A 20,704-nucleotide genomic window follows, 5' to 3' on the forward strand; every position below is an offset into this window, starting at 1 on the left:
CCATGGCCAGTCCATGATGGGGTCTGACACGGCCACCAAGGACTGGGGCACCAGAGGAATGCCCAAGACTGTGTTGGTGTGAGAGGATGCTCCCTCAGTCATGCTTTCCTGCCCATGTTCCCACACCTGCATTCAAATATAATTGAAGGCAGCCTCCATGTCAGCATCAACATGCATGTATGAAGCTACCAAAATGCTTAATTTCCCGTCAAAAAACATTTTTTTCCAGGTAAAATTTACAATGTTTGCAGTTTATATCACTATGGCTTGTAACCGTCTATCTTCTTCTGCTATGAGCTAAATTATTTGTTTCCTGGAAGTAACCACACATTGCAGGGTCATTATGAAGGCTGAAATTACAGACAAAGCTCAAGTCAGGATGAAGCACAGAGTGGAATGTTTTCACCTGAACCAAGTGCAATATTTCTGCTTTTACACCAATTTGGGATGAAACCATATTGCAAAACTTACTTTTTCTGAGTCAGTTGTTTACCCTTTCATCCCAGCTGCACTACCAAGCTGGTCAGTCTGGAGAAAAGAGGGTGAAATGGTGCCTGCCCTGATGTGCTATGGGCCTACTTCTGCACAGGTCAGGAGTGCCCAGGCACACAGGCATGGAGTGATGTTCTGCATAGATGGATCCCAGTGCTGCTTGTCTGCACCATGACCCTTGCCCAACCTATGCCACTAGTCCACTCTGTGCTGCTCATCTGCCACATGTCCCTTGTCTGCACTGTGACCCTCATTTACCCTCCCTCCTTGTGTGCTCGATGCCCTGCATTCTCTCTGTGTCCTTCATCCACTTTTTGCCACTCACCTGTACTTTGTACAGGGTGCAAGGGGGCTTTGGGAGGGTAGCAGCAGCCCCACAGACCAGGCTTAAAGAGAGACAGTCTGCTATGAGCAGCTGCAACAACTGAACAGAGCAGAGAGTGTTCCCAGCCCCATATCTGACAGTGCTGGTACTGAGGCTCTGCACATCACTGTTGGCACTGCAGCTTCTTGGTGGTATGTCCACCTGGGATCTCAAGAGTCTGCATGTGGCTTGTGGAGAGGGGAGATGGCTCTACAGGGGCAGCTGAGAGAGGGAAGGGGAAGACCCCTCACTGCAATTAATTACAATGCCATCTTATATTCAGATGAGTTAGGCAATTGTCCTCCGGTATAGAGAAATAAATCTCTCCTAATGCAGTTCCAATATGGTTGCTCTGTGGCACCACCTACCTTTGTTGTATTAAAGTTAAATACCTTTGTGTACAAAAGTTTAAAGTGCATAGCTAAAACCTATGTGCTTGCAGTAATTGCAGATGTAAATCTTTTTGTCATCCTGCAAAGAGTAGGTGAGGTATTTCATAAATATGTCAGAAGCAGCATTAAAATTTTATGGCAGGCAGCACGGGTCGAGAATACTACAGTGACTTCTCAGCAAGGTACGTCCACCTTAACCCACAACTCATTAGTCATTGATGGGATTTCTGTGCCTTGTAGCTTCTCGGAAATGTGGTAGTGTTACAAAAATCTGCATGTTTCTGTTTTCTTACAATATGACAGCCCACTCAGAACCATTAAAATACTGCATCTTTGACCAATGTTGGCTAATGTAAAGATAAAAATAAGGGAGAAAAACTGGCCAAACCGCATGATCATAGAATTATATAAAACCTTCATTAGAAGTTAATTGGAAGTCTTGATGGGACTGGGAACTTTGGAGATACGCTCTCTGAATGTGACTGAGTGCCTTCCAAGCACAACTGTGATAAAATTCTCCTTGGCTGATGTACAGGAACAATTAGCCAAAGTAGGGGCTAATTTCATTTTGAAATCACATGTGAAAATTTGGGGGATGGCTGCACCTCAGCTGCTCTCTGAAGGATTAATCAGTGACTGCAAGATGGGAGAGACATGGACTGGTATGTGCTTTTGGTGAGTGTATGAGGGGTCATAAATGATTATAAGTAATCTATTGGTCCACTTGCAGCAGATGTTGCCAGTGGATTTACAAGCCTGCATATGTAAGGAGCATGCACATAACTGTGTGTCCATGTTGGCTGGTCTTTGTTAGTGTGTGTTTGTCTGTCCTTATATGTGGGGTATGTTTCTGTACGTGCACCCTTGCTGCTGCAGTCCCTGACATCCCAGGAAAAGACTGCCTGGTCCCCTTCCCAGTGGCTCTGTATGCAGTGCCCCACCTGCTGTGGGAGCAGACCCTGAGTTTTGCCCCCAGGATTTGTCCAGGTGGCATCCAGCTGGATTGCTCTGATAGTGTCTGTAGGTAAATGAACATGAAGTGTATAGTTTTGTATATTTATTTATATAAATGTTTATAATGTAGCTTCTTGGGGAGAAAGATAAGTGGGTTGTTCATCCTGCTTTTAGGAGAGAAAATATTTCTAATAAGCAAAAGTATTCCTCTGTTTGCTCAGATTTGTTTAAGGAGGGCATTGCAGGTGCTCAGCGGCCAAAGCAGAGTCTGGCTTATACCACTGGTCCTGTAATTAACAGTTATTGCCACATTTTCTGGCAGTTCTTCCTACAGGCAGAATGCTATCTAATTATTAATACAGATCAGTGGCACAGGTTCCTACTACTAGGAACCTGTGAATGCCAGTGTCTCAGGGTTGGCCTGTCCATTGCAGCACATCACAGCTCCAGAAACTCTGTCTTGGCTAAAGGTGATTAAATGTTTGATGCAGTTTTGTCATGTTGTGTTCAAAGAACATGGGTAAAAGGCTTACTGCTCTAAGGACTCACTGTTTGCCAGCATTTGTTTTCATCTAAGATCAACAAGTGAAGGGTTTGTTCTGTGCAAAAAAAGTTTTACTTGAAAAGCATTTGTGAAGGCTGTTCTTTTGCTGAAATCTATTATTTTCAATTCCATCATCAGAATAAAAAAGCCTGGGGGTGAGATATTAATTGTACAGAAAGCATTTCCATTTTTTCCATTATTAATGCTTTTTTCACTTCTTTCCGGTGACAATAAATAGATTGCTGGATACAATGCCAGGTAAATGCAGGTTCAAGGAGTAGAGCAGCTTTCCATTTTGATGCAGAGGATCTCAGGTGTGTTGAAAAGCAGCTTCCTTTTTTTGAAACAACTCACCGAAGAGGTTTTCCAAAATGACATTTTTCATCCCGTTGGAAAACATTTATTTTATTAAAGGTTCTTCCTACCACAACCCATGCTAGCCCAAGTACCATGTGAGCTCAGGGGGCTGCCATCATGCGTGACTCTGTTCAGAGTGAAAATGCTTCTCTTTGGGGTGGCAGGAATGGGCACAAGAATGGCATCTGAAAGGAGTGTATTGGCCCCCCAGACTGCCAGACCCTTCCAGGGGGATCTGGCTGCAGCATCTCTTGACACATTTTGGATGTGTCATTTATCCTGACATAGCTTCTGGTAACATAATCTTGAGAAAATTCTCCAAGCCTGTCCTTCAAAGATTCATCTATGAATCCCACTGGCTTGTCCTACGTGTTAGCTGGTTATGACCCTGAGTGTCTTCATTGAGACAAATGGAGTGGATCATGGAAGGCTTTTGGTGGTGTATTTTCCTGTTCAGCTTCCTCCCCAGGGGAGGTTTTTTCTGAAATACCTGCTTTGTTACAGTAGGGCTGTAGTTTGGTAATTTTCCCCATTTTTTGGTACTTCTGCAGCATGTAGACTGCTTGGGCTAGAGGAAGCAAGTTAGCAACTGAGGGTGCTTGGTCTGCAGAGCAGAAAGCAGAATGATCCATTTCCTTCCTCCTGTGGGACTTGTGCACTAAGAGCAGGTGAGGGACCAGGAGAATACCTGGCAGATAGCTAGTGGTTAGCCTGTGGCATGCTCTGGATTGCTACTCCCCCAGCAATATTTTTAGATATTTTTAGATTAGAGCAATGTATATCTCTGATCCTGCTGTTTGCTAATGAATGTTGAAATTAGAAGTCCAAGATTCAATCAAAACAAAAACCAACAATAAAAATTACTGTGGGGTTTTCTTTAAAGGTACAGTTCTTTCTTTTTTGCAAAGTTACGGTTAGTTTACCATTGAGATTTTTGGCTAAGTTTTCCTTTTTTTAGCCTCACTGAACTCAATTTGAAAATTTAATATTTCAATGAATTTAAAAGGAAAACATTTCTTTGGAAAACAATTGATTAAAAAAAAACCCCAACACCCAAATCCATGACTCTCACAGAAGAATTTTGTCTGTATTGTCACAAACTGTCAAAAATATGTTAGTGATGTAAAACAACGTTTTTTTCATGTGATGTGGAGTATCAACTGAAAAGTTTTTCCCAGCTCTCCTGTTTGTGGGGAAAACTTCTAATGGAATGCGTTCTATGAGCTTCAGAATAGCACAGCTTCCCAGCCAGGACTGCAAACCTCATTCTCTTTCACCCTAAGTCACTGCAATGGCTTAGTGTGGAGAGAAAAGTTCATTTTACTGAGGTAAAACCATGCTGTTCTTCTCTGCTGAGAGCCCAGACCCTTTTCCTGACCTTCAGGGTCCCCCACAGTTGTTTGTCCCTCTGACATTACGTGAGATGCTGCCTGACCTGCTGGATCATGAAACTGTCTCGGGAGTGGTATTGGCCCAGGGTGATGAGAAGCTTCTGTTCTGATTTATATCCTCCAGTTCAGGCAACGGCTGGCCCTGTGGCAGGCAGGACTCTGATGTAACAGATTTCCAGGCTGTGTTTGGATAGCTGCTGCCTCACAGAGTCAGCCAGTGATGTGTGGGTGTGAACACATGGCTCAGTGCAGTGCTTCTGCCTGCTCCCCATGCAGTCAAGCATATCTTTGCTTACCAGGGTAATGATTGTTATTGGAATTCACTGAAGGAATTTATGATCCATGTGATTACTTCCTCAAAATAAAACGATAGAAAACAAATAAAAGTCATGAGAATGTTAATCCTAAAAAGTTACAGTAAGATCCCTCGGTAGAAGGGAAAGGTAGAGGCACCAGGAGTTTGGGCTGTCAGGGAGATGGGTTTGTCTGCAGAAAACGAACCTAGGGACAAATACAGCAGATTGTTTTTAAACTTATCTAAAACCCCCAGAAGGAGTGTTGAAGATGTTGCTGCTCTGGCCTAACTCTGCATTTTGTCCCCTAGTCTTCTGTTCTTGTTTCTTAAGCCATTGTGTTTATTGAATACCATAGTTTGTTTTTCTCATAGTTTGTTTAAATTTCTTGCCAAATGGAAAGGCTGAGTAACACATTGTCCTAGTGCAGAGCTTGGTTAACAAAAAGGCCCAGCAGTGGACACTAATGGAGAAACCATCAGCTGGAACAACTCTGGCAGGAGAGATGGCACAGCTGCCAGGTCATGGTCACTCTCCCTGTTGGGTGACAGCTGGGAGCTGTCACATGGCTGTGGCAGGGAGGAAGATGCATTGCATCACCTGTATGTTATAACACCTGCAGATCCATCACCTGCGTGTTGTATTGCTAGTAACCATTCCAAGCATCTACCCCCATGTTCCTGGTGGCTTCTACGTGTCCCAAATGCTTGGGCAAAAACCTGTTGTCTGAGAAAACTCAGCAAAAAGCATCCAAACCTGTAGACGTGTCTACATGTAGCTGGCTCTTTGTCTTGGTTTGAAAGACAGGTGCCTGCCAAGGAAGGCTGGAACCTCCCTTGGAATGGAAAGTATGACCTCCTACCCTGCAATGTATTTTAACTTTGACATGGCAGGCTGTCAGGCAAAGATACAGGAAAAGGAGTAACAGTTCGTTACTAAACGATGGATGGATGGATGGATGGATGGATGGATGGATGGATAGATAGATAGATAGATAGATAGATAGATAGATAGATAGATAGATAGATAGATAGATATAAATAACAAGGCAAACAAACAAAAACAGCAGCACCAACAAACAGGCAAACCCAGTAACCCAACCACAGCCTCCCTGGGCTGGGGCACCTTCCCCTGCCCCGCAGTTCCAGGCACGGCCAGCAGGGGCGCTGCGGGCTCCGGGCCAAGCATGGCTCTGCCGGGATTCCCCCGCGCCTGCAGGGGGCGCTGTGGCTCGAGCTCAGCTCCATACCTCCCGCCGTGGGTGATGGCATGTGAGCCAGGGGGAAAGAGGGAAAAGGGGCTTCCAGAAAAAGGGCTTCCTTGGCAAACTCATGGGGAGCAGCCAGTCTCAGTGCCCCCACTGGCTGGTGAAATGGACTGTAGCAGGAACTTCAGGCTGGAACAGCAGAGGTGAGCACATCTGCACTGGCAAAACACATCTGGGGTAGCAAAATCTCCAAAGCTGTGCCAGGAGCTGTGGGGGTCTGGGCAGTCACAGGGTGTTGGGTATAAAGTGTAGCAAGAAGCCTGAAGCAGAAAACAGTGGGGCTGGGCAGCGGTAGCCAGGCTCCCACAAGCAGCCTGGATATGCTCCCTCTGGAGTCCCAGATTTTCCCCTGAGGCACCTGAGCAGATGGTGAGGGTCATTTCCAGTGTTGAGAATGTCCCAGTTCAACAGCTGCTCCTACAAGCAAAGGCTTACCAAAGGCAAGCAGAAGCAGTGAAGGACAGAACTCTGCAGTGGTGGCAAATTCTCCCCGCAGCAGCAGCAGCCCGGCACCAAGACCACAAACTGTCCTCTCTCTGATCCTGCAAGTGAGTGAGAGAGCTAAGGCTGACCCAGTCCCTCACCCCCAGCCAAAATCTTGCAGTATCTGTGCATTTCCCAAGAGAAGGCCCCCCAGATAAGAGATGGTAGCAAAATGCACCCTTACCCATCCTCCTCCTTCCAGCCAGATCTGTTGTCTCTTAAGTATCGTAGTTATCATCTCTGAAGCAACAAATAGGAGAAAATTTCCTGAGAGAAAGAAGAAAAAAAAAGGAAAAATCTAAACCTCCAGCATTCTTGTTGAGCTGTACTAGCTCTGGAGCTTCTGATTCATTAAGTCTTTTGAGACTTCAGTGTTATACTTAGAAGTGACATATGAAACTCCCTTGCAGATTATTTGCTCAAATTCTGCATTTCAGTCCAAAAGTACCAGCAGCTGGACAAAAATGTTTGACTAATCTGCTGTTTTCTGCTGGTGTTGTCACACAGTCCAAAGACTCATGACTGCTGTGCTTCATAGGGCTGCAACCAGGTACTCTGCATGTTGAATGGTGTAGTGCAACGACAGTGGTCAGGCTTTCTTCGTCCTGGGAAATTTCCACACCTTGGCTGAATATGCCCTCTGTAAGAACTGGCCATGCTTTGACATCCTTCTGCCTTTCTGCAGGGCAGGAAGTTTTCTGTTGTCCTCCTGCCCTGTGCCCAGTACTGGTACATGGATGTGCCTGCATCCTTCCCATTCCCTGCAGCATCAGTTCTCTAAAGCCACAGTAGTGTGGAAAACATGGTGATATTTTTTCATTAGTCTCTTCGTTTTTGAGATTTTTACACTCATGCTTTTCAGTTTCTCTACAAATCAGAAAGAAAATTTTCAGGAAGTTTACCTTAAAACCGAGAAGACTGGTAAACATGAGCTGACAGTCCCCAGAGGAAAAAATGCTGCAGAGTGGACAGTACTGTTTTGCAGCCTCAGACGATCCATCCACCAACATCAGACTGTTTATATCTCTGTCCCACTGTCTCAGGGTGGAATGCATCTCCCAGGGCTTGCCACTGGCTTGTAGCAGGAGTGTTACTGAGAATCAGTCTTTGTTCTTTCCCCTCCTTATCTCTGCTTCTGGGGGGTTGATGGAAGGATCTGACCCCTTTTGGGCTACAGCCCTATGTGGAGTGTAGAGTCAGGTTTGTGGCAAAGAGGTGAGCTAACTCTGGCAGGAGTCCTTTGTTTTGTGTCTTTGTGTTTCAGCGAGGTGAGAACTACTGAGGAGGAAGCTTACTATTTCCCATGAAGGAGGGATGTGTCTGATTCCCACCCTTTCCTCATGCTGCAGCAGTCAGTGTGCACGACATGCTCTGTGTGTGTGCATCCTTGGATGGCTGATCCGTGGTGTTTGTTTTTGAATGGGGCGAGGGCTGTCTGCTAAGAAGTGCTGTCAAGAAGTGTAGTTGATGGACCTTGGAATATCTGGTGAAATTTGTGAGGCAGTCATGCAGTGTTCATTCATCTAGCTTAGTTTCACTTATGGCTGTACCATTTGTCTGCCCAAGTCCTGTGGTGGTAATAACAGGGCTTGAGATTTTCTCCCCCACTTCTCCTTTTCCCCTCCCTTCTTTCATGTTTCTTTCCTCTCATTTTCCTACTTGCCCTCCTTCCCTCTCTCTCTCTTCTCCCCCCTCCCCCCCCACCCCCCTCCTCCGGCAAGGCTGATGGATATGCAGAGTATGTTAAGAAGCAAGCAATACTGTCACTGAGCTGATGGTGCTCAGTGACTCCTCGAGCTTCTGGCTGGTCTGTACTGCAGGAGCTTGACACCCTGACCACTGAGGCATAAAAAACAGAGAATTGGAAGCCTCAGCCTGACAGGCACTGGAGCATCCCCCAGAGAGGGTCCACGATGTGTGTCTGTGTGTGAGTGTGGGGAGGAGGGCAGTGGGGATGGTGGGGGAGGAGGGCAAGACAGGAGAGGATGAAACAATGAAATGTCAGCCCATTCCCACCCACAGCCCTGCTGCAGCAGTGATAAACGTTTGGAAAGTGCTGCTGCCCACTCCATGGCGTGCACAGCATCAGCATGGAATGGACTGGGTCTCTGCAGCTCCAGGAGACTAGGAGAGGGGAGGGAGAGAGGGATGGAAGCAGGGAGGAAGGGATCGAGGGAGAGAAGGAGAGTGCTGGGGCAGCGGAAAATGAGGTGTTGTGTCAGAGGGGGAGAATGCTCCCCCTTGGGATGAAGCTCTTGCAGGCATGCAACAGCATACTGTGAGCTTTATTTCAAGCCTGGGGTGCTCCTGGGGCACGAAGGACAGAACAAGCTCTTCTGTGCACTCCATGCAAACAGCACACAACAGGGATCAAGGTCTGTCCTGCTGTCCTGTCCACTCTGTCCCTGTGTCCATGCACTACACAGCTCTCAGGGAGGATGTAGCAGCAAGACTCAGTCTCATCTGCTTTTGTGTGTCATGTCAGTCAGGCAACGCAGCTGTTTTGTGCAACTAAACCAGGGCTAAACCTTTGAAAATCTCACTTCCCTTTGGAGAGGAAGAAATGCAACCCCTGGGGAAGGTGGTGTGTAATAGCCTTCCTGTAGAAGAGGCACTCACAGATTGGCAGGAGAATGTCACCATGACTTCAGGACTGGGAAACATCGTGACTCTCACAAGTGAAGTTTCCAGTTTGACTGCTGCCTATGTGCTTGGCAGGCTTGGGAAACACTGGAAACATATGTCTAGGCCAGAGATGAGCTGGAAGCCCAGGGGCTATGGAAGCAGGGAAGAATCAGGAAGGACTCTGTGTGAGACGATAGCCTCAGTTGTGGTGATGCAGAAAGGACCAGAGAGAAGCTGCCATGTCCTGCAGCAGACAGATGGATCCCTGACTGGTGGAAGGCAATGAGGATGCTCTTGCCAGTGACTGCTGTATGTTGAGTGGCTCCTAACATTTCTTTGGGCATTATCAACTTTGCTGTGCCTTATTCTTGTAGAATGAGCACTCTGACAGAGGTAACCTTCAGGCATTGAAGTCATCTGTCATCCATAGAGACAGGAGCAGAGAAGAATTGTAGGTACTGTGTAGGTACTGTGTACCTTCCCAGCCTTGGGAAGAAAGGTTTGAAACAGCTCAATTTTTTCTGGCTCAGGGTGAATTAATGCCATTCCTTAGAGACAATAAGGAAAACCTACTCTGAGCTTGTGAAGAGTTGTTCTTGGCACAGCAAGGTGTGCTGGGTGTGGAAGCAATTGCTGCTGCAGACTTTGTACCTTCTCCCTGTGGAAGCTGTGTTGGGGAGAGAGAGTAGGTCGATCTGGTAAGTGTGGTTTCTTGGGTCCAAAGGGCTGCAGAAAAGAAACAAGGAAGAGATGCTAACAGACACTTCCTGTATCAGACTAGTAATGGGCTGGTCCTGCTGTCAGCACACTCAGTCTGTTCATCTTGCAATGCAGGTGGAGAGACAGCTTGTTTTCACTGAAGCAGAATCATGTGGACATCAAGCCATCCTGGACTTACCCTGTGTTTTGGTGACATCATCCCCTCTTCCCTGGGGACAGTGTGCCAGCAAATGGCCTAAACCATGGACACTCACTGGCCAGGGGACCCAGATGTGGTCTCCAGGTTGGGTCTGTGGATTGTATGGGACAGGGGTGCTGAGCCTGAGGTGCTCATGACATGGTGTCAGGGGTCCACTGTCTAGCTGGTGTTATGGCAGCTCCTGGGTGTGGGGTCATGGCTATGCCAATGCCAAGGACCAAAACAGGCAAAGGTCATGGCAAGCATCTGCAGTGGCCTGTCATCCCTCAAATCTTGCCTTAGTAAACATACCCTTTCTCCTGCTGTGATGTGATGTGCTGTGCTGTGCTTTTATATATTTACATGTGGGAGAGGGTGAAGGGAAGGAGGAAGAAAGAGAGAGAGGAGGAAATCTGTAATTCAAGGATCATTTCCTAATAAAACAGCAGCAGTGTTGGTATTTGTGTGGTGGAGGGGCCAGGTCAGAGCCCCATGGTGCAAGGCTCTGTTCTGAAGACCTTGCAGCTGAAGTATGAAGCAAGTGACATGTGAAGAGAACAAACATGGAAAGAACGAGAGCTGATGATGAGATAAATAGACATACTTTTTCAAGCCTTTTTTGTGCCTTTGTCTGGAGGGTTCAAACCCATCTGAAACTGATGCAAACATCCCTCTCACTGGGTTTCAGTGCTGGAGAAATATCTGGGCCCATGACCATGTTCTCCATGTATCCAATATCTAGAAATTGGCTGGTTCATCTTTTCCTGCAGCAGAGACTGTGTCTGGACAGCCCTGTCCTTGTATTATACTTGTTACCAGTCCTGTAGGGCTGGAGAGGCCAAGGCCAACCCCATCAGTGTGTCCCAGAGGCTTCTCCATCCCTGCAGCACAACAAAGACACATAAAAGATGTCTGCACCCATTTATTTAATAATTTACCCACTAATATTCCCCTTCCTCAAGGCAGTGTCCACCAGTGCTTTTACTGCAGCTGTCAGTGGAGCAGAGCACACAGTGGAGAGCCCCTTTACCCCAGAATGATAACTGTCATCTCAAATCCAATGACCTTTTATCCTGTCTTTGTCTCTTTCGCTTAGGGAGCGAGTTTTCTGGAAGCCCATACAGCCACCCACAATACTCAACATACAACGACTCCTGGAGGTTTCCCAACCCTGGACTTCTGGGTAAGTGTTTGCCCCTGTCTGAGAGATCAGTGCAAGATGTGCAGTGTTCATCCAGCCCTGGGGTAGGCAGAATGTGTCCCAGCTTGTCCTCAGTCATGCTTAGACCCAGAATGGAACTCCATGGGTCTCCACTGGGGTGCACGATTGATCTTGGTTCACTTTGCCGACAAGAAAACCCGACCTAAATGTCTTGTCTTTCTGCTTCTGATAAAAATCCTTCCAGAGACATGGGGTATTGCTGGAAAGCAAAGTCACCATTTTTTCGAGGGTAAGGGACCCTGTTCAGATAAAACTTGTGGTGCCAGTTTGCTTACAGCCAATTGTAAGCTCCATGCTTCCTGTGCCATTGCTGCTTGCTCACACATGTCCTTTCCATTTCTCCCTGATCTAGTGTTGTGTTTGCTTCCCAGTTGTATGTATGCCCACTCCATCTCTCCTCAGCAAGGGACCACTGGTACAGCCTCATTGATGCCAGCATGGTCCCTATGAGCAATGGGAGACAGAAGCCCAGTAACTCCTGCAGGATCATGGCCCTCATGTGAAGGATAAACATAATCCATTTTACACCCCGTCAAAAGCTGGCCCACTTTGACCTTATATACATGTAGCATGCAGTAATTAGAATTTTTCTTGCATAATTTGCATGGATGAGGTAAGTAAAATACCAATTAATTGTCATCTCTCAACAGAGGAGTAGCATGCCTTAGAGATTTCCAGATTTATGGATGACAGGGCTGTTATATGTGACCTCCAGCAGCGAAATAATTTTGAATTTTTGTCGTACTTTTTTCATCCACTTTCTTTGTTTTAAGTAATTGAGTCCCCATGTAATTGAACCACCCAGGCTGTATTCATCATGGTTCTTGTCCTTAAACAAATCCTTCGGGAGCAATAGACAGCCTCTGCCTCTCATGCCATGGTGCTGGTATAATGCTGTTATTTGCTGTGCCACATTTAAGGGTTTGTTAGCGCTTCCATCATAAATCAACAGACAGATCTTCAGCTAATATGGATGGGCATAGCTGCACAAAGCCAGGGGAGTCCCCGTGCTCAAACCTACTGTTTCCATGGCCACAGCCAGCGGTGCTGGCAGAATTTTGGTTGAGCAGCATGGGGAAGATGGATTTGCCACAGACAAGAGCACGCACCATGCTTTCTTTATTTTTCATTTTGGAACTACTTTTGAATCAGGAAAGCTGCTTCAGCAATGCTCAGCATCATGGATAGGCCTGAGAAGCCAGGTCTTGTGTAACTTTTAAAATTTTCCTTCCAAAGTGTTAAATCAAATTGGCATGATACTAAAAATAAATGACAACCCAGCTCTCATCCTTCCCTTTTGCATGAAGACAGGTCTTTTTGAGAGGCTCCTGGGCTGTCTGCTATGTTTCTGGCTGTGGATATCCACCTCCATGAGAAGGGTGTGCACACTATCTGGAGCCATCCCAAAGCCAGTCTTGAGCAACCCCACAGACATGAGCCATGGCCCTTCCATTCTGTCATCAGCAGGTTGAACCCATGGCCTGCTCAGCTCTTTATTTGAGATGATGGACCAGCTCTGAGCATTATCCAGGGTGCTGGGCAGGGCAGGCCCCTGTGATGCCCTGAAGATGCTGGAGATGGGTAGGTCTGGGTCAGCAGAATTTATATAGAGGCTGATCATGAGACAGCTGTTTGCTGCCAGGACCTTTTACCTGTGTCATTTCCTTTTTTCTGCATTCATCCTCTTTTTCTCGTTTCCTTTTCGGATCATTCATTTTGGGGGCAAATTCTAACTCATCTTCAACACATGAGCATAACGTGCTCCTCTCAGCAAAGCTTGTTCTCAGGCTGGAGAGGATTTCTTCATCAGTATTTACTCAGCAGCATGCTGTGAACATGTTTTTAAATGAGGGAAAGGCAAAAAGAATCAGAAGCTATAATATTTTTCCAGAAACTGCAGCTTTCTTGATATTGAAGTGTTTTATGTTATAATGTCCATGCTGATTCTTTTTTTTTTCTGTTGGAAAATGTAAAATATATAATCTTGTCTTCCTTATTTTTGTCATCAAATTTGTTTCAGCATTTTCAAAAGAAACCAAAAACCCCAACAAACCAAAAAAAAAAAAAAAAAACAAACAAAAAAAAAAAACCACAAAAAACCCATGTGAGTTTTTGTTCTGCAGCAAGCCCTAAAGATGAACTTACCACTTCAGTTCAGTCTGGTTACAGAACTGGAGATGAATGGAGTTTCCTGAAGAGGGAATCCCCTCATCTGACCATGGATAGGTGCAACTACAGTGGTATGATCTGATCAAGGATGTATCTGCAATCAGCCACAGTCTGTGGGTCAGATGTCTCTTATGCCTTGCAGAGATCCCTCTTATCCACAGCTCTGCCTTTGTCACTGGAAGCCTGATCCTGCAATCCCTTCTCCCTAGTGCCTGCTAATCCCACTGGTAATTTAGGGCAAGTGGGAGTCTGTGGCAGGGCCTTTAAAACCTGCCCCAAGTCTCCTTGCACACCCAGAAGGTGCTGTGTGATGAGCCTGGGCACATGCAGTGGAGAATAGGTTAATTTGAACTATATCCAGGATGCTTCCACTCCTCTCAGGAGTATACGTGAGTGCATTTAGTAATTCTCTCCTGAGAACAAGCTCTGGCAGTATCGGCCTCAGAGCAGAAACCTTGACAAAATTAATCAGGACTGGTACATTGCCTGACACAGTTTGTTTTACAAAGTCCTGCTCCTTTCACTGAGATGAAAGTGTAATACTGTAAGCACTTAGCAGCACCTACATTCAATTAATTCCCTGTGCTGGCGAGGAAGAATTGCACCACAGCAATCACACAAGTCTGAGCCCTGTGAAAGAGGAGCTAAAAGGAGAAATGCCATGATTTGCAAGTGGGGGAAAGGATACTTGGATTGAAAAATTATATTTGGGGGAGAGTAAAGAGAGAGAGAGGAGAATGGTGAGAAAGCTTTGGTTTTTAGTCCCCAGTCTTTGCCCTGTATGTGTGGAGCAGCAGGGAGGGGAGAGTGGTGCTGTCTTCAGGGGAAGGCACAACCACCCTCATGCAGACACTGGGAATTGGTTGTCTGGCCCCAGCAGAGCATCAGGTACTCACCATTACCCTGCTGTCTGCTCTGCCCTTGCTTTGGTGCTTCTCACTTCTCTACACCAGGCAACAAGCCTCTACTGCCCCAGCTGTTGTGAACCCAGTGCAGATGAGGGACTGTGCTCCCTTCTCTCTGGGGCAGTCCCAAATGCTGTGCCCCATGGCTCCTGGGGAGTAGCAGACAATCGAGCCATGGTCCTCCAGAATGGTCAACAGAAGCAGGGGCAGAAGAATCAGGTATCTGCTGCAGCTTTGCAGGGTCTTCATGCTCTTGCATCCTACATCAGCCCTGATGGCACCCACACCTGTCTTGGTGTCAGAGACATGACTGACTGTGCTGTGGGGGATGACTCAGTCCCTCCATGACCACAGCAAGAGTGAGGACAGACCCCGAGTTCCTGGAGGAATGTGCTGGCAAGAGGACATAAACCCTGGCCACTTGTGTGGTTAGGCTTAGTGGCTGAAGTAGGTGTCTCTGTCTCAAAGCCAGACAAAGAGTTGAGGGAAGGAACATTTTTTCCTTTTTTTTTTTTTTTTCCCCCACATTGTCCTGCAAATGACCTGCAAGCAGTGCAGTGGAGGGATGCACACGGAAGCACCTGCATGAGTGCATGGGAGGTAAACATGCATGTCTAGGCCTCAGACCATTACTGTTGGCACATACTGGTGCACACCAGCACAGGATCAGCTCAACATGTGCATGCTAAGGGCAGATAACAGCAACACTGTCTAATGAAGAAAAACAGTTCAGTTTTGTGCTGCCTTGTAGCATTTGGCTCAGTCCTGCTCACTGTGGGCTCTGTTTGATGCAATGTCCCTGCTCACACACAGATGAGGTCCCTGTACACTGGTTGTGAGGGTTTGGCTGCACCATTGCAGTGCCATGTCTGCCAGTGCTGGCAAGGCATCATGCAAGGGCAGGGCTTGGAGCCTCTCAATTAGGATTAGATTCAATTCCTCTGTGGGATTCTGTGGAAAGATTAGAGAACAAGTAGGCACTAGAAATGACTGTGTCAAGAAATAAATTGATGATAGTATGAATTAGAAAGGAAAAATGACAGAAGGATGGACTAGTCTGTTCTGGATGGGGGCATGGTGACAGGAAGAGTGAGTGGTTTCATTTTTCACTTTAAATACAAGCTTCTTTGATTGCACAGCTGAAAGGCAAACTGGTAAAATCTAACTTGAGAGAAATGTAAGGCCTTTGGAATGCATGGGAAAAATATTGGGCTTTTTGTACCTGCCTTGAGTCAGAACAGCAGTGGAGGAAGAGAGAGTGGGAAAAAAAAGGCTCTGACCCCCAAAAGACCCCATTTATCCCAAAACCTCAGAAAGCACTGCATCCAGCTCTGGTGGGAGCCACACACTGCTCCTGAATCAGGGTGAAATTGTTCGATGCTGCTGGATCCCTCCTGTGTGTTTTTCACCCCTCTGCCTGAGCTGAGTTGCCATGGGTAGTGCTAGTGCTGTTGCCTGTGGGGATTGGGATCTCTGCTGCCACCACCACTGCCTGCTTCACATAGACCTCCTGGTGCTGTGATGAGTGAGGACAGCAGTTCCACCTGGCTCCTCAGTGGCCTGTGAGCTGTTTTACTTTAAGGTACTGCCTGCCATCATCCCCAAGGACATCTGTGCAGCTGGATTGGCCATGAGGGGACATGGGCCAGCAAACTGGGTACCCCTAAGGGGGCAGCCCCCAAAGAACATCCCCAGCTAGACATGGTATGCACATTTCAAAGTCTGATGAGCTGTAACTTATGTCGTTGCTTTTTCAAGAGTGGCCAATTTGACCAGGAAGGATTTCTGTGCTTTCAATACCTTAAGTTTGGCTAGGATACAAAGTATATAGCATTTAATTTTAGGCTACCCATGAGAATGGTTTTCACAGTCATTGTGAAGCTTTCCAGTATTTTTCAGGAAATATAGTTCCTGAGGCTGGAACTCCTTAACCTGATGTCAGTTACCTGGAAGAAGACTATCTGTCCAGCCCAGGATAGCAGCTGTGGTGCCCTCAGCAGATAACACAAGACTACACTTGTGCAAACATAAATGGAATGCTGAAGGGATCTGCTTTAACACCATTGCTTATAGCTTAAATTTTTTTAACTTTTAGTAAATAAACCTAGGTCAGATTGGCTCCTGCCTAGGAGTTTGTATACAGCCATCTTTGCAAGTATTTATCCTGGCCAGTAATTTCATGGACTCTTTTGAATTCTTTTTGTGTACAGTAAAGCTATCTTTCTAGTTAGCTGGGGCCACACTCTTGAAGATTGCTTTACTTTGTTTAAACCCAGCCCTTTGCAGTGGGTTTATCTGATTTTGGATGTCTGAGTCACTAAGGATGCAACTGAGGACAACACAGACCCACATGCTGCATACTAGCTCCTGTTTTGCCACAGCACTATGCAGAAGACACATTCCAGTAGCCAAAGCCCTCTGTTTCTGACCCCTCAGGGTTGCAGAAGCAGAGTACAACATGCTGTGGTAGGACACTGATCATGAGGAAGTTTTCTTCTCTGACCAACTGTTCTGAGCAGTGTATTGTACATACTGGGCAAGAGCAAATGCTGCCTGTGCTGTTTTTTGGATGCATCAGCTTGTGCTCCCTTGGAAATGAAAAACTGGAGGCTGGAGATGAGGCCTGAGCTGATCTCCTAACATGGCACTCTGGACAGCAGAGAAGCTGCCTAGAAGGAACAGCTGGGCTTGCCTGTCAGATTGGTCCTGTTGGACCCAGAGCAGTGAGGTAGCCCTGCATTTTGCCAGTGGTTAACAGCAACTTTCCCTGAGCTTCCTCTTAACAGTCTGGCGTTGTCCCTGGAGTTTTCCCTCAAGTAATCACTCAGGTAATTCTGGAGTGAACGTCAAAGCATTCATCTGGAGGCTGTACAGTAAGAGGAGACAGCAGGAGGTTCTCCAGCCTCCCACAGGGGAAGGCTTTTGGCTCAGCGTAGAACATGTTACTAACAGCACCAGGCATTGCCAGCTGGGTTCTCTTTCCAGCTCCAGAAGGTGTGCAGAGCCATGGTGGTAGAACAATCAGGGCACTGCCACACTCAGGCTATGCCCAAGGGCCGGGCAACCATTGGACCTGCAAGATCAGTGTTTGCTGGAGTCTGGGATGGAAAGTGAACAATTAAAAAATTGCACCTTTGGCTCCACTGCCACTGATGCTTTCCTAAGGGGTCTACAGTCTCCTGAGCCCTGGTGGCATCACCTTTTCCTGATGGAGCCAGTTCCTCTGTGTCACTGAAGCGGTAGAAGTCACTACCCCTGCAACAAGTCACATCTGGAGCTGTGAAGACCCTTGACAATGTCTGATAGATAGACTGCTGTCCCATGTGTGTTGGAGGCAGGGAGCTTAGGATGGAAGGCAGCTCTCAGATAAACCCTAAAGCCCTGACTACTCCAGAGCTGTTACTCACATTGGCTCATTGTTGCTCATCCAAACAATGGATGGTCTCAGCTGCATGTGGCTGAGTACAAGTCCTTCTAGGGGGGTTCTTCCACACTGTGATGTGCCTTACAGCCCCTGCGTGGTGAAACTGGTGACTAGCAGACCAAACTGGTAACAAGTTGAAGGGAGAAAACTCCCTTTTTAGGATGGATTGGAGCTGGTTTCATTGCAGGTGCACTTGGAAGGTTTCTTAAAACAGGTGTTGGCTGGACAGGTTGGTATCCCTCTGCATACCAGTCAAAAATTCTTCCTCATTCAAACAAATAGTCCAGGTTCCTGGTGATCCTTGGGTAATAATCCTACCTACCAGTGCTTTGCCCTGCAGGATAGAGAATTTTCACCAATGTTTTTCAGGCCTTTTCCTGATAAACAAGTGCTTTCATTGAAGTACTTTGAATGCTTCGGGGTTCAACCTCCTCCTTTTAAAAGGAGGGGGAAAAAATCCAAGAAGTCAGAGTATGGTAGTGTATTTGGGTTGGAATATCTTGACTTTCTTTTCTGAAAAATAATTAACTTTTTTTGATGAAGTAAATGAAGGTGATGTTTTCATGATGAGTGAAGGAATGGAAGAAGGTATCAAGCAGCATGCAGCAATGCAAAGCAATATTGGCCTCTTTCTCATGCAGAATGCAATTTTCATCCTATTTACCCAGCCTTCATTGAAGCTGTGGCTGGAGAGCTCTCTGACACCCATTGTCAGAACACTGCAAGCTGGCACCTTTCCACCTTTGTCTTCCTCACAGTGGTCTCATCTCTCACAGGCTCCCCCTACTACTACAGCACCACAGCCCGTGGAGCAGCTGCACCAGCCGCTGCTGCCGCCTATGACCGCCACTGACCCCGGAGCTCAGGGCGTCGGCACTGACAGCACGCACATCTGGGACAGCCCTGACCAGTCATCCTGCTGCCACCATGCCAGCCACCCCAAAAGGGAAGGAGAAAGTACCTAGTAGGAACACGATAATTGAAATTCTGCTCTTTAAGCTTGTTGAACTGATTGTTGTATTCTTAAATCTGGTTTGGGTCCTGAATCAAACAGAGAAGCAGGAGGAAGTGGTACTCCTGAAGCTCTGTGTGGTCAAAACTGTGTGGTAGCTTCATGTTCTTTGCAGCCGGCTGGCTACTGCTTTAATCGCCTGCGGGTGCCATGGCTGTATCTGGGGATAAGGAAGAGATGTGAGCAGCTCCCCTTGGGGCAGCTCCCTCTTGCTGCACACTGAAACAGGCTGTGAGACTCAAGGCAATTTTCTTTTTTTTCTTCTTCTTCTTTTTTATATTTTCCTTTTTTATTTTTTTTTCTTCCTTTATAATTTTTTTAAATTTTTTTTTGTGTGGCAAAGAAAAAAATCAGTCTGCTCAATTTTACGCAAGCACACCACTGTAAATATTTGCTTGTTTGTATTACTTGTAAGAGTAGCTTAAGCATAAACAGCAACATTGTACAAGTATGAACTCAAAACACATCCGAAAGTGTGTTTTGAAACTGGTGCACTGATTCAAAGAACTCAGTAAGCTTTAAGCAACTTTGAACCAGGTCAACACTCATTGTGGCTGTATTTTGGGCTGATGTTGTTTCTATATAGAGCATCCTATTTGACAGTTGTGTGTGATCATGCTATATGCTGGTATCAAACACATGGGCAACTGAAAGACATAGGCAATTTTGTGATACTTTACTGCTTAATATTAATTTCTGTTCATTTGTCATCATACTAAACACTGGAACAAATTCACTGGTTTCAAGTTAAGCAGCATCCAGGAAGGAATTCCTAAATAATGGTTGACACCTTACATATATCTCTGTAGATTGTGTGCTATATCCCAGTCATGAAGACCCTGAGGGGAAGGCAGAGAAATGCTGTGGTTATGATTTTTGTTCACTGCATGTATTGAGCAGGGTGTACTGGGCACGAGGGTAGCTGCGCTCACTTTCCAAGCTCAAGGGGAAAGTACTTGTTTTGGGGTGTCTGTATATTTCTGTGAAGGCATTGCAGATTCCAGCACTGTAGCCCAGACATGCCTGAGGGAAATTTTGCCCTGCTAATTCCATGTTTCTTCCCTCCTGCTTGAATAGGAAGCACTAATAGTCACACATTTCAATGTGCACCTTGTGAGGGGCTAAATTAAGAGAGCAGAGCAGCTACAAATGACCACTAAGCAGCTACACCAATCACTGCCTATCCATGGAGCCAGTACAACTGCTGATCTCTCCCTGAAGCCTCTCACTACCCCAGAGCAAGGCACAGACAAATTCAGCCACATAAGAATGATGGGTATGACCCCATCCCTTCCCTCCTAAGGGCAGTGGAGAAATTTTCTCCTTACTCCTGACCCAACCATCCTCATCCACCCAGAGCTGCCTGGGCTCTGCTGAGGGGTCCTGTTGGTGCTTGCCTGCAGAAGAAAGGTTGTTGGTGTCAAACTTGAGATGCACTCCTGTGGAGGAACATTCAAGCAGGTATTCACCAGGTTCCAGCTGTACAAACATTTCTCTGGCAGCACCTGAGTTAACACTATTCTCTCTCCTCCCTTCCCACCTCATCACTTGTGCTGCATATCTGGTATCTGCAGTGGCCACTGATCTGCTGAGAAAGTCCCTCTCCCACTCCAGTGGCATCTTCTCATGATATGGAAACGTAGCCATCACTTCCAAGTTTCCAGGGCAGATGTGTTCCAAACTTCAGCAGCCATGGAGACATCCAGGTCCCACCAGCTCAGTGACATTTCAGCATGATGTTCACAGACCCCATCAGGGATTTTAGCCAGAGTCTTTTAAACTAAGTCAGAAATAAGTTTTGTGACAAGCTTATCAGTGAGATGAATGCCACTTCTAATCTTTCAGCAGTTAATTACTCATATGCACCTATTTTTAACAAAAGATAAATAACAATATGGAAAATTTACACACA

General features: G+C 46.4%; 1 protein-coding gene across 3 annotated transcripts in view; it reads left to right on the forward strand.

Annotated features, from left to right (window-relative positions):
- PAX5 (paired box 5) overlaps positions 1 to 20,108 on the forward strand; it is a 130,902-nt gene extending 110,794 nt beyond the window's left edge. For all 3 annotated transcript variants that reach the window (XM_083883898.1, XM_083883897.1, XM_083883896.1), the window contains 2 exons: positions 11,157 to 11,243; positions 18,557 to 20,108. In XM_083883898.1, the coding sequence (XP_083740024.1) occupies positions 11,157 to 11,243; positions 18,557 to 18,633 (164 nt within the window). In that variant the 3' untranslated portion in view covers positions 18,634 to 20,108. The remainder of the gene's footprint in view (positions 1 to 11,156; positions 11,244 to 18,556) is intronic.
- Positions 20,109 to 20,704: the final 596 nt, after the last annotated feature.

This window comes from Zosterops lateralis, assembly GCF_965231275.1.
Source record: "Zosterops lateralis genome assembly, chromosome: Z".
Lineage (NCBI taxonomy): Eukaryota > Metazoa > Chordata > Aves > Passeriformes > Zosteropidae > Zosterops > Zosterops lateralis.